The sequence below is a fragment of the Pezoporus occidentalis genome, unplaced genomic scaffold (assembly GCF_034315485.1).
Source record: "Pezoporus occidentalis ecotype Australia unplaced genomic scaffold, CSIRO_AGI_Poc_V1 ctg1, whole genome shotgun sequence".
Classification (NCBI taxonomy): domain Eukaryota; kingdom Metazoa; phylum Chordata; class Aves; order Psittaciformes; family Psittacidae; genus Pezoporus; species Pezoporus occidentalis.
In genome coordinates this window covers 11,397,621-11,412,081 of record NW_026912778.1, presented here as the reverse complement: position 1 = coordinate 11,412,081, position 14,461 = coordinate 11,397,621, and the positions used below count along the sequence as shown (strand labels likewise).

The window sequence follows — 14,461 nt, the reverse complement described above, 5'->3', positions numbered from 1 at the left end:
AATAGGCAATGTTGTTGAAATTAAATTCTTTCCATGTCAAAATCCAAGTAAATTTTAGCACAGCTTTTAATCAGGCCTAACAATTTGATAAAATATGCCTCTCTATTTGCTTTTCCCTTCCTGCAGTTATGATTTAACTCACAACTGAAATTCAAAATAACTTTTTGAAGCTATATTAGAAATAATATTATATAGTATTACTGATTGTGCAATATTAAACAAACATCTAAAAGCCATGCTTACATAGTATTTCCTATTGTTATTCCCATCTTTCATCTATTGCTTCTAATTTCAGGAACCTCGAGAAGAACCAAATTCTTTGGTACTTTCCCTGGAAACTATGTCAAGAGGCTGTGAATTATTTTTTTTTTTCTACTTATTTATGCTGCATCTCTGCAACACATCTGCATAAGCTGCTAGAAAACGTGCTATGCTGGCCTTCTGTTTTCTTGCTTGCAGTTTCAAATAGAGGCCATCTAGTTCATCCTCATCCCATCCCACCCTCCAAACCCTTACAGCAGTATTACAGCAACGACCATGGTGTGAATGACTTAAGCTTTTCTGAAACAAGAGGAATCGTTTCAACCTTAAATACTCCCTGCTTTAAAGTCTTTTCATTTGAAACACAACACAGAAAGCCTGAGGACAGGTACAGAGATGAACTGCCATGGGGGTGGGGAGGGGGAGAAGCTGTTCTGGGTTTGGACACTCATCATCCTGTCATGGAGCCTGATGGGATGTTTCACCATGCACATCATACAGGGGAAGTTGCTGTTTACTATTTCTGAAAAACATTGTTTGAGTTTCCACATTCTTACTAGCTTAGCAGCATTTGTTGCTTTCACTGCCGTATCACAGGTTTGCCTATTGTACTGGTTTACAATATATGAGAAATAATATAGATTTTTTTGCCTGCACTTGTACATTGTAACATATACACAGCGGTTGTAAAATCTCAAGCAAGCATAGTGACAAATGGGAGAACTGCAAGTGTTCTGGATGGATGCAATGGTATCAGCTAAACCTTATTTCCCCCCTAATGAAACTCTAGTGTTCTCTGTTAAAAGGTAAGAAGTGCAAGAGGCATAAAACCTCAGGAAACCGGGTTTATTGAAGAGACAGACGATATAAGCATAGACAATAATAACCTGACGTTGTTGATTACATTGTCTGACATTTTGATTACAACCATTTAATGTTGTAATAGTAAGCAACATGGAATTTGAGAGCTTAGTGTTTTTACGTATCAGGAATTTTAAGAGGCAGGAAGTAAACAGTGTTAGCGCAAAGAGTTGTTGGTTTGGGGTCTTTTCCTAACATAGCCACCTGAAAAATATTCACAAGTATCATGTACTGATTTACTTCACTATATATATATATATATGTATGTATGTTAACAAAACCTGAGTTACACATTCTTTTAGGAATTTAGTACAAAAAAAAAAAACCAAAAGAGTCACAAGTATTAAAACTGATACTTTTTAGAGGTGGGTTTTTCTTCCCTCCCCCAGCCCCCCTGAATGAAATATTTGAAAACATACATTTTCCATAAGCAAAAGTAAGCATAAATAGCAAATGAAATTAAGACATAGGATGATAATGACTATGGCTCTATAAACATAAAGATTCAGATTTGGTTTCTTCAGCACCTTATAGATGGCAAAAGCTTCTACTGCATTTCCCATGGGTAAAGGATTGAACTTATCAAAATGTATGTAGTGTCTGTAGCATTTTGTACATATGTTTGCTTTTTTGTACAGAGCCATTTGGTTGTCGATTTTTAAAAAAAAATAAGTTCCTTATTTGATCTTTGCCCTCTTCACAAACAGAACATTTCAATGCCTTTTTCTTTCCTTGCTCTATTTACCATAAGAACATCTGGATAGTGCAATTCTGTAAGATAGCATTATATGCAAAATTTTATTAATTAAAATATGGTTTACCAGCCAAATCTAAATGTACATATGTCTTTATTACTGAGAAACATCATTAAGACAACGGTAAAGAAACATCTTTGTGCAGCATACCTTTATTATTGCAGATTTCATGGCAAAAGCTTTATATTTCAAAGGCTTTCAATTTTAAACTAGATCTGCATGCAGCTTTGCTGTGAGATTAATACCTATCTTTAATGCCATTCATGATTGAAGACTTAAATATCTGTTGCCTGTGATATTTTAAAAGTACTGTTTCTACTCTGTATCTGATTTTAGAAAAATCCAGGTCTTTCATACCTGCCTTTCAGGTAACTTGACTTTGAATTCCTACAAGCAAAAGGTCTCTGTGGTTTTTTTCTTGAATAGACTTCTAATAAATTTTGCTTGGAGTACACAACCGTTTTCCCCATCATTTCTCTGCACACACATATAACTTCAGTGCTGCAAAGTGCTTAACTCTTCAAGCTTATATGCAAATAGTTTTGCCTCGTACAGAGATTTTTTTCCTGCCTCTGAGCATACACCAGTCCTGTACATACGGACAACTGCCACTACCCACACAGCTCACAGTTGATCCATTTTGGTGTCATCCCTGAAACACCTGAATGCAAAAGCAGTGGTACAGACTTTCTGCATTGATCATGCTAATTTGAGATAACTTTTCTGTTGCCAGAACCACCCTTCGCTCCAGAAGCACAAAGCTAAAACACACAATGGTAAAGCCCTTTATGCCCGGCTAAAGTTCCCACACCCCCTAATCCTTTTGCTGAAGGAAAACAAGATCTTCTCTGTAGAGTGACAGCACAGAAGGAAGATTTAATGAAAGTACAGATTTTTGGGAGCATCTTACACCTGAGACTGTTCTAACAGCCGTATAACCAAATACTGGACTATACAATCTCAAAGGTTGTGCATTTGCCATTTCTGTTCCTGGGTGGGATCTGTGATGTCTCTGGAGCACTGCCTTGTGCCATATACCTCTAAGAACCGTAAGTATGAAGTACTGTGCTTTAATAGTCTTTTTCTGTAAAAACTAGCCTACTAACACCAACTGGCTGGTGTAGTCTCACTAATATAAAAAGATTCTGGACAGTTAAGGGTGAAATAGCATCCTCTGCTAATTGCAGAGAAGATGAAAAAAAGGAGAATATAGGTCATTGTAGTAAAAACAGCAACTCATTGACACTTCAGGAAAACTGTAGTATTAATGTTTTAGTCAAAAACTAGAGAAATATTAAAAGTTACATCCAAATAACTGCTGAACTCCTCCCTATACACTTTTAGGAACAGACTGAAGGATTTTGAGTTTTATTGTATAACCCCCATAAATTCATGAAGGAGACCCCACAGAACCAGGTGGTGCTTTGTCCTTAAAACCAGACGAAAAGAGACCTGGGGAGTTACGAGTTTAGTATCTAGGAAAAGACCAGAACAAATCAATTAAAAGCCTCAGATATTCATAGATTTTTCTAGAAAGTTACCCTTTACCTTGTCAGAATATGTAGCATGCATCTTGGGTTTTATTAGGATTTTCTTTTAATGTTATGACATGGCAGCTGTGTTAGATTAAGACATGTATCAGCCCACATGAAATCAAGTCTGTTGCAGAGTTGCACTGGTAACACAAGCAGGTCCCTTAGGACACACTGGGTTCCCCACCTACCTGGCAGCAAGCCATGCGTTTGCTGTTGAGGCAAAGGGCACTTAGAACAAGAAAGCCCAAGAGACACCAGCAAGGCAGAGAGAATGATGCATGAGCAGCTCAGGGTAATGATCTATATCCCAAATTAAGCAAAGGGTCACCCTAGCAGGTTTCACATTCTGTCAGCCATGCCAAAGCAAAGCCTGCTGGCATTCTGCAATGCCTGGTATTTACTAGTTGCCTTTTAAATGCTGAGGTACAGAGCCCAGACAGGAACATGAAGTGCTTCCTGTGCATTTGAAAAAGCAGTGCCTGAGCCAAGGGGAAGCTAGAAACATGAAGTCAGTATCTCTTGAAGGACCTTAGGTCACTGCTAATGTATTCCCTTACAGCATTTATAGTTACATGGTGAAACCCTGCCTTTGCTGTAGTGAACAGCAAAGTCTATTGAAGCCAACCGGTCCCACATCATTGGTAATACAGTTTCTGTGTTTGCTTGAAAAGTTGCACAAGAGAGAAACACTGAAGTAACTGAATGTCCAGTTAGGGCTGGTTTTATCATACTGAGAAGTGTGAGTGCAGGTAGAGACCAGAAACCACTGCTTTAACTGCTCCCACTACACAGCACAGTGGATGATTCCCTTCTCTAGTACCTAACAGGCAAGTTAGGTTAAAGTCAAATCATTTGTGGTTCCAAAGTAGCAAAAGCATATGGAAAGGGCCAATAAACATGTTTATGCAACAGAACCGTTTGTAACATCTAGCAAATACCAGACCAAGACCTGAAACTACCCCATGTATGTACCAAGGAACTTGCCAGGCCAGCATGCAGAAATTGCTACCTCATCCATATACAGTAAGCAGGGAAGATGAATTTAATGAGGCTTTCCTCTGCAACCCTACAGGTAATCAGTCAACATCTGATATAGCAACAAATAGTGCTATTTGACTGGATACAAAAAATGCCCTTTTACTTTTTTCCTGCCTCTGATGATCAGATAGTTAAATTTTGTAAGTCCTAGCTAAAAACTGCCCAATAGAATCTCTTATTAATACAGTCAAGTCATATTCCTTTGAAAATGAAAAATATTTTTACCTAGATCTATGCAGAATGTGACAGAAATCCATTGAAAGGGAATTCCTGCTTGCCGAGTCAGAACTAGTTAGGCCCAAGAAAGGGATACTGGTGACATACAGGCTCTCAATGCCTTTTGTGTCACCTCTGAAACATAAAAAGAGTAACAGAAGTTTCTAGGTTAATATGTGGTGATGAAACCAGGGAAGAGACTGGCCAACCCTTCAGGTACAATTTTTAGAGTAATCCTGCTGGTGGGTTATACTGCACACCGGCATCCAAAACTCCCAGCTCCCATTTCATTTGCAACAACATGAATCAGATATATAAAGTATTACAGACTCATGCCTTCAAGTGTTTAGCTTCTGTTTCTTTAAGTGACAGAGAAGGAGCAAATTCTGTGTTAACAGACTATTTAGTATTATCAGAAAGCACTCTTACCGTCTCCAATGCCTATAGTAATTATCACATAGCAATTCTTTGAGCAGCCTTTGCACAGTGACATCACATCTAATTACAGATCAGGCGCACAGAGGGTTCCGCTTCAGCAGAATGGCATTACATCACGAGTGATTCCAGGCGAGGGGAACTGGGTGAAGGATGGAGTGTTGATTGACAACCAGCAACGCGTTGCTAGGTTTATCCTCAGTACAGATATTTACATCTCAACAATTTATGTGCCTGCTGCCAACACAAATAACAAACTTGGAAACCATTATTTCATCATCCCCATGCATGCATAGCACAGTAATCCTCCTGCATTTTCCATCCATCAGAGAAATCAGTAAACCATTAAAAAAAAAAAAATGCCAAAAATAACGTAATTATTTATTTCCACCAGTGATGACTTGCCAGAGTTACACACAGTGACTCTTGATACTTCCTTCCAAGCAGGAGAATACAGACTTCTCTGTCCCAAGCCACTGCTTCCCTTTGCAAGGAAAGGTGCTGTATTCACAAGGGTCCACTCTGGGTGCCTGGTTCTAGCTCCAACAAATATGAACATTAGTTCGCTACTTAGATATCTTAAATGATCTCATCCTTTAAGACATTTTTGTCTGTCTTACAACAAAATAAAATGGGCGCATTTTATTTCAAGACTTCTACAAGTGCCACCTAAGAACCAAGGAAAACATCAGTCATTTATACCGAGATTTTTCTTCTTGACAGTTAAGCGTACAAGTGAAGCCTGCACTGCAGACAGGGAGCACCAAAGAGACTGAACATGTCGTTCTAAGTGGGTCATCACACTGCTTCTGTTACCATGATTTGCTAAAGAAACCCTGAACATGCAGTGACCCAGCTCATGTTTTCCTCAGTTAATGCTCCAAACTGTAATGTGAAACATGTCCAAATGCTGGCTGGCTTAAGACCTGCTAAAGGCTTTTCTTACACTACCGCAGATTCATCTGTTAAAGATAGCGGTGTTTTCATATGTAACTGGAAATACTTGAACAGGTGAGAATGAACACCCCCCCCGTCCTTAAACCATAAAAGAGGACAAGTGAACACATCCAGTATATCTCAGGTAGCTGAGGGCAATACTTATATGCCATGGAAGAGTTCTAGAACTATTTAAAGATTCACTTCATCTACTCCTGCAGCCAACACCAAGGTACAAGGCACAAAGCAGCACTACACACAGTCTCAAGCAGAAAATACGAAAGCCATCAAAACCACAGGGAAACATCTAGGACACACAAAAAGCCCCCTCTGCTAACCACCAAACCACACCTATGATCTGAAACAAGCAGACTGCTATAGAGGGGTGCAAAATATTTATTCCTACCATTTAAGTCAAAAGGAGCTCTAAGGAAGAGTGGTCAAAGAAAGGAATCAGCCCAAACCTATATCAGCATCAGATAATAACTTCTGATCATTACAGTTTCTTTCACAGGACTGCTGGGTTTAAGTTGTTACAGAAAACTGACCACCACCCCAAAAATATAAATAAATAAAAAATCCAAACCCAGAGGCTGGGAGATGACTGGGCAGGGAGAAAGCCTAAGCCATTTGGAACATCAAAGATGGATGAAACCAGAGAGAGGATGAGACCTGAAACTAGACCTGTCTCAGGCCCCAGAAACAGAACACTTGGCCTATTTCATGGAGCCAGCCTTGTCAACCTTATTCCTTCACATGTTGTGCTTCCACAAATGATACCTCCCCAGGAAAGCCTTAGAAAGGCAACCGTTAACGACAGACCAGGCTAGGAGGAGAAAAGAGCAAGATCAACAGGGCAAGATACAAACTGCTGTGGCAAGCTCTGCAGAAGTCAAGCCATTTCTGAAATTCCCCAGACTCTATGGACCTGCCTGGAAAGGCTACCTGTCCTACTTTTCCCTCTTGTTCTGCCAGTCCTTCGCTTCTTGTAAGCCCCAGAGGCAAGAGGACTATTGAAGGAAAGGCAGCCAGCCATGCAAGTATGAAGCATTTTACAACTGGAAAACTCTGAAATCACACTTTATCCTATTCATGGTCTCACACCCTGGCTCTTACCCTAACATTATCCAGAGGTCTACCAAAAGACCAGGATGACACCTATGGCATCATTACTGAAAAACCAGAACTTCCAAAGATGGAAGAGGTCTCCTGCATCAAGACATAAAACATATGATGGCTAACAGCTCCTGCAGCAAATGGCCAGTGTTAGAAGGTCCTGACTTTAAACACCCTGACATTCCCTCACCTGAGGAGACTGGCAAGTTACTTTTGAGGTCTGGGGAGGGCAAAGCAGAAATTGCTAAAATGCAATGGATGGGCAAGAGAAAAACTCAAATATTCAGGGAGACCTTTCCTGCATTTATGAATAGTTTTTTGTTTTCTTTTGGGGGTTTTTGTTGTTGTTGTTGTTGCTGGTTTGGTTGGGGGAAGAGAAGGGGGGAGGGAAGGATTATAAGCAAGAGAGTTCCCAGCTCTTTATTTCCAGGGAGATTTTTGTTAGGAGGGATTTACTCACATTTAAAAGCACTCAGCTATATATACTATGATTTACCTGTCTTCACGCTGGAGAGAGAGGATGAGGATTAGCCTTTGAAAAACTGTGGAGGGATTGCACACAAATTCTGGCCTAGATTCCTACAGTATTAGAAAACTTTCAAGAGCAAATGTTCCCAGCTATGGTATGAATTATATGAATTCCCCACATGCTAGAGTACAGTAATAGTGGATGCATGAATATCAGTTTTAAGATGGTTTATTTGTGTACATTCGTATCTGACAGTTTCCACATTGACCGTTTCAGATCCAGTAATTACAGTTGATAAAACTTCTCAGTTTGTCCCTGCTGCAGTTTTGTCCTTTCTCAGGATACAGCCAGCTTTTGAAAATGTTGTCTCAAACCTGTGAGCTTACTCCTACAGTCACTGAACAAAAGCAAGCAAAAAGTCCTATCAGGACTGGGTGTGACGTGCAATTATTTACTTCCATTCAGTATTTTCTTTTGCTGTTGAACTGATTCATGGTGTGGGCAAGCTGACAGCATCCTTTTAACAAGCAGAAAGAAATCAGAATCGTACCAAGGGAATGCTTAAAGTGTAAGCTAAATTTAAGCATTACGTCTGAGTAACTACAGTGTGCGTCAGGACCCTCTGGTCCAGCTTTGTGGCTAGCTACATTCTGAAGCTGCCGATCTCTGGCTCAGGGCCCACCTTATACTTAAACCAGAATACCATATTTGTCTTTCAGCTGTTGCTTTTTGTCATGACCCAATAAACATGGCTAACTCCAACAGCAGTTGTTATGGAAAAATGCTAAACCCAAGCCACAAGGTGAAAGAAAAATAGATATTTAATACAGTGCATTATGGAATATAAGATGATGACTGCGTATTAAAAGAACTTTTGATACCCGTTTCTTGGAGAAAAATACCCAGAAGGTTTGGCACTTGGACTACAAGTGACTGTGGCCTTGAGACATGTGATCAGTAACATGACTGAGACGTGATCTCATCATTTGTTTGTGTATGAAGTCTCTTGGAAGACCACAAAATAGATCAAGGTATTGATCCATTTGACACATGCTTTGGAGAAACCCAGTACTCTATACTTAAAAAAAAAAAAAACACATGTTCTTTCAGGCTTAAGCCAGAATAAGCTTGCTTTTTTTTTTTTCCTTCCTTCTAAACTTCCCAGATAGAGGTTTTGCATCAGTAGACCAATACCTTTAGTAATAGGTACTCACAATTGCTTTGTATCCTTCTTTCACACATGCAAATGTGTGCAAACCCACAGAGGGTTTGCAGTGGAAAAACCTGTCAACTTCAGCAATATAGAATAAGGAACCATGGACCATACTCCCAAGTCCTTATGGTCTGCTATTGCCTACATGCCTCCAAAAGCCTGCAGCAAGCCCAAAGGAAATACCAGGGACACACTCTCAACAGCATTAGTGCTGTCAGGGTACTGTTGCACATGAGCACTTTGCTGTGCTGTAACTGAAGCACACTATCAAAGAGCACTATTTTACAGCTGAGGATAAGGACATGGACTAAAAAGAACTGCTTAGAATGAAAACTGGGAGAAACTTCAGAAGAAGCCCTAGACAAGATGGGCAGCTTTGCCTTCTACCTTACTTCTGTCTTCCATAAAGGTACTTTGTAGATAGCAGTAACATCAGACTTTTATTATCTGTTATTTATAATGGACGGCATTCACCCTAAGTCAGAAGTAGGATAATAATTTTTTTTTTTCTCCTGATAATTTAAAAAACAACTGCTTTAAGGTTCTTCTAGAGGAAGGCTAAAGGTTAGACCTGAAATAAAGTACAATTCACAACCTTACAAGCATGAGCTTTTTCTTGTTTACCAAGAAATCACAGTTCTTTTCTTGACATCCAGGAAAAGCATAACAGTGGTTGATGCTCTACAGTCTCTGCCCTCCAAAGATGTCTGAAGTGGAAAAACTACCGCAACTACTGCAAAGTGTCTCAGATAAATAGTAGAAAACCCACCAAAGAGCACTCCCATCCACTTCCACCAAAGCCCACAGGCAGGGCAGCAACATCTGCTTGTTAGTGGTATACAGGCCAATAAGCTGTCAGAACATACAGTCATGCCTGTTTATAGCCACTACAAGAGAAAAGCTCATTTTTAAGAATCATCACTGGCTATTAATAATAATCTAGTGGTAATATTCACAATTTACCCCTAGGGTTTCGAAAGAACAGGAGGTAAGTCTCTTCATCTCTTCACCATCCCCTTAATAAAGGGGTGATCAGCTTTGCTCCAGAAACAGCAAGGAAATTAAAGTTTCCATGTAGCAAAAGATTAAATGCATACAATCCCAGATGAAATCAAGAAATAGGACTAATTGTCATAGAAATACAAAATGAGACTTAGTTCTTATTAGAGTTATGGGTTTCTGAATGATTAAATTATGGTTCTAGTAGATACATGCCATTACACACCTAATGAGGTATTTTAAGTTTTCCCTCAATGCTGCTCTATAACGCGTATCATGAAAGAGATTTCACAAATCTAACAATTTCTATGCATTAGCCGTTCAGGTAATGTTGAATGGCAAGTTCATCAAGAGTTCATAGCTACCTTACATTGTTTAAAACATTATGGTAAGTGTCAGCATGGTAATTTATGAAGCATACTGGACTTATCTGCTAAAGCAAAGCCTTGCCAGCTTCATTACAACTTTACTTTTTTGGAATGAGCTTATTCAGTTTCCAGTGCCAAAGCAGGCTTTAACTTTAAACCAAAGAAGGCATCAGCCTGACAAATTTGGAGGTTATCTTTGACTGTAGCTATTAAAGGGAACAGAACCACTGATGAGTGAATTAGCTGAAAAACAACTCCTGCCTCACAGTCAGGCTTAAGATTCTGCATCAGAACTGTTACAGGCTGTCAGAAGAGCAAACCTCTCTGAAAACATTCAGCTCTCCTAAAAGTAATTAAACATGAAATTTGAGAAGTGCAGCAATTAAGCACAAAATTTCAGAAGTGCTTTGTAATTTACTTTTTGACAAGGAACCTTTAAAAGGAACCTTTTGACTAGGAACCAATTAGAGAATGGGCTGATACCATATCAGGCTCATAAAGTAACCAATAAAGGACAACAGATTTCTTCCCTAGTTACAACAATACATAACCCCTGTAAAACAGGCAAAGGCACAGTGGAAGTATGATGACAGAAGCAACACTTCAGAGTTGCACTAATCAGAATCTTGGCAACACGGAGAGTCGATACATGCACATGTCACATTGAAACAAGTTATAGACATGAGTTTTCAAAATGAAGGTGAACAGCGCTTTAAAGCCTTAATGTGACATAAGCATCTCATTCCATTCAATATACTCTTTGAGGCTTCTTGAAACACTAGTCATTATCTTGTGTATGCCCTGAAGTCTCCTTTTATGTTTTTTGGAAGTTAAAAGGGAAGCAAGAAAAAAATCAGCGCACAGATCTCAGATTAACACTCAAAACAAGCCCTTCTGTAATTAAACATTATTTTTTTAAAACAGAAGATTTCAATTTCTACTTTCAACTTGCTTAGAAGTTTATGAAAGCGTTCTGAAATACATTATTGCAGTTAAAAGTGTACCTTCCACTCATTTGCTTGTTAATTTACAGTCTGTTAAAGCCTATGTTAAGGATCTGATTTAAGACACCTACTCCCTGCTTGCTAAATAGGAAGCTTCTTGGAGATGGTAAGAAGGTTTAAGTCTTCAGTTTCTTCAGGATTCTCAGAAAAAAAAAAAAAAATATCACCCTTGAAAGATAAACGAGAAGAAGGGAAAAAATAATAATAAATTTTAAATAAATTAACATATACTAGATATTACAAACAAAAGGATGTTCCTGGCTTCCTGAGCCTGCAGACATGAAATTTAAGAAGATGCTCATCAGTTGCAGTTTGCTACTTGGAACCTAAACAGAAGGGAAAGTATCAGAACTATACAAAAATGATAACTGAAAGTTTAAAATGAGAGGAATCTGATCCAAAACACCATTTCAAAACAAGTCTGAAGCTGGGGCAGGCAGGGAGGAGTTGTACGAATGTCCTTCACGTATTTTCTGTGTGTATTTTCAGCCTGGAAATTTGTAATGCCTGGGAAAGGGGTATAGTACCAGAGCTTCACTCTTCTCTTTGCCAGGTGCATGAGAAGAATACCAGAGCTGTTTGTCATAACAGACAGGTAAAGGAAAGAGGATTTCTTCTTTGCCAGGAAAAACTAAGGATACTGCTAATTTATCAGATATCCACTAAACAGAAGTTGACATGAAAAGTTCACCAGGATCCAAGTTATCAACCATTCCTGTTCCCTGACTGTTCAATTAGGAGAAACTTCAAACTGTGCACAAAGAATCAGATCTTACTGCATTGGGAAACTGCTTTAAAATAAGTAGCATTAATAATACGATTTCCCAAATACTCATGTGTTTTAAAATAGAAAAGAGGCTGAGCAGTAGCGAATACTCTGGCCTTTCACCTCTGGAGAACCAGCTTAAGCACATTCTGTTCCACATATGCAAGCGATTTTCAAGCTCCATCCAGTATCTTAGACTGTTGTGTTTAAACATCAAATAGCGGCCTAGTCCATGACAGAGACTAAGATCTAAAATAGGACAGAAGCCTTATGCTTAAAACACACACTCTGAAGAGGGCATTTTGACTGTTTCTGCTTCTACAAGGGTTTATTCTAGGTCTGCAGCCTGCAGCAGAGCACTTCATGAGACTACAGGAGGATGAACTGGTTTAAAATTTATTTTTCAGCTTTGTCTGCCAACTTGTCAGGAAAGCAACGTTTCCATCCATCTAGGGAGGGAATTACTGGGAGGTAAAATAGGAAACTAACATCCAAATATATTCCGATCTGAGTTAGGAAGCGTGTCTTTCGCTATCATCAGGGAAAAATTATGATATGCCACATGCAGAGGAGTTCAAATGTCCAAACCCAGTGAGGTGTCATGGTATGCAACGACACATTTGTGCAACTACTCTCATGCCTAATTTGTGCCCCCAACCCCCAAAACTCAAAAACTTGAGTGATACGAAGAAAGCTGAGGCAGCTTTTCTGCTCCCAGTTCAGGGGGGGAAGAAAAAAAAATGTAGAAAGATAATATTTGGTACAAAAATCAGATTAAAAGCAATTTAGAGAGCAAAAGCCTGCTTCAAACATTATGGTTAGTCATACTACCAAAGACTACATTATGATGTAGTATGATTTAGGCCAGGTTGGACAGAGCCTTGGGTGACATGGTTTAGCGTGAGGGGTCCCTGCCCATGGGAGGGGGATTGGAACTAGAAAGTCTGAAAGTCCTTTCCAACCCTAACTAACTATTCTATGATTCTGAAGAGGTTGCTTCATACATAAATTCATAACACAGCCATTAAATTCAGAGGTATTTGCAGGTAAGAAAAGTTGTAACTCAAACAGTCTAATAGTACAACAAAACAAGAAAATTATTTAAAGTAATGGTCTTCTTATACGGAAGTTTCAATGGCACAGGAAAAAAGAAAACTTAAAATGTCATGCTGCTATATATTTAGGAAAATCCATTTTCATAGCTAGAACTATTATGAAAGCCAAAATGATGAGCAGAGATGCCTATAGGTAGATACATAGTTTGATTATCTATACTATCATTATCTCAGAAAACTCATCTTACTCCACTGCATATTGTTTCATTATAACGAAACTTGATTTCAATATTTGCTTGTTAAGAAGCTGCTCAGTAGGTCTAGCAAAGCCTGACGCAGGACAGTATTATTATATGTAAGATACCTTAAAACCAGACTGAAAGAAACAGAAGAAAAAGGCCTTTACTTCACCAATGGGAATATACCTTTATTAAATGGATAAAGGGCTTTAGCCTCAGTCCAGCTCAGCTGCTCATTTTGGTCTAGTATGAAAAAAACAGAAGTGCTTTAGGGAGATAAAAAACCCCAAATGTAATAACTGTGTAAACAGGTGAAGGGTTTTCTTAAAAATCACTTACTGAAGCGAAAGTAGGAAACAGCCTTATGCCACAAGCAACAATTCAGTATTGCCATTCAAACAGTTTTTGTTTCCTTGAGAATTATAGAAGGGAAAAAACAAACAGAAAACAAAAAAGAGTGCATAGACTTAAAGCTCAGCCCATGATACATCAGTAAAACAGGAACAGCAGCACCTTGGAGAGCAAGTCACCCTTCCAGTAAACCAGGCAGGAAAAAATCATCTTGATCCAGAACTCAGTCTGATATCACAGTATACCAACTTTCACTGTAATAAAGAGCAATCATGTGCCTAGAAAAAGGTTAATCCTGCCCTCCCCTCTACATGCATCTTACAAGATCAGAAGGCACATAGAAGCATATCTCAGTACAGTAAAGAGAGGTAAACAAACTTTACATACACCTGGGTAATCCCAAATTATTTTCATCAACTACAAATTCTAAAAAAAAAAAAAAAAAAAACAGGAAAATAAAAAGTAAGCCTTTATTAAGGTATAAATCAATAATTTACAGGAATTTGGAAGAAACCTCTCCAAACAACTGAACATGAGAACAAAGTGAAACAAGAGAACAAACAAACAAGTGAACCTCTCTAAACAAGTGAATAAGTTATCCAAGTATAATTTTTGACACTGGAAACTTAGAGCTTGATAATGGGTTTGACCTGACACAGATATTCTTACATTTCTGAATCCTTTTCTAGTGAAGTGCATTGAAGGACTCACTATGTCAGGTTGCCAGTACTCAATGAAAATGGATATGCAAATTGCATATGAAGAAACTTTTTAAATTAATAAATCCAATGTGCCATACATTGCTAGCTACAGCGTTCACTAGGAAAAGAGAGGTAAAAAAAGG

General features: G+C 38.7%; 1 protein-coding gene and 1 long non-coding RNA gene across 17 annotated transcripts in view; one reads left to right on the top strand and one right to left on the bottom strand.

Annotated features, from left to right (window-relative positions):
- Window positions 1-2,334, top strand: part of SORBS2 (sorbin and SH3 domain containing 2) — a 149,210-nt gene extending 146,876 nt beyond the window's left edge. For all 16 annotated transcript variants that reach the window (XM_062633063.1, XM_062633129.1, XM_062633350.1 and 13 more), the window contains one exon: window positions 296-2,334. In XM_062633063.1, coding sequence (XP_062489047.1) covers window positions 296-357 — 62 coding nt within the window. In that variant the 3' untranslated portion in view covers window positions 358-2,334. The remainder of the gene's footprint in view (window positions 1-295) is intronic.
- The window catches only part of LOC134172105 (uncharacterized), a 52,864-nt gene that overhangs the window by 5,220 nt on the left and 33,183 nt on the right, over window positions 1-14,461 (bottom strand). The window lies entirely within an intron of this gene.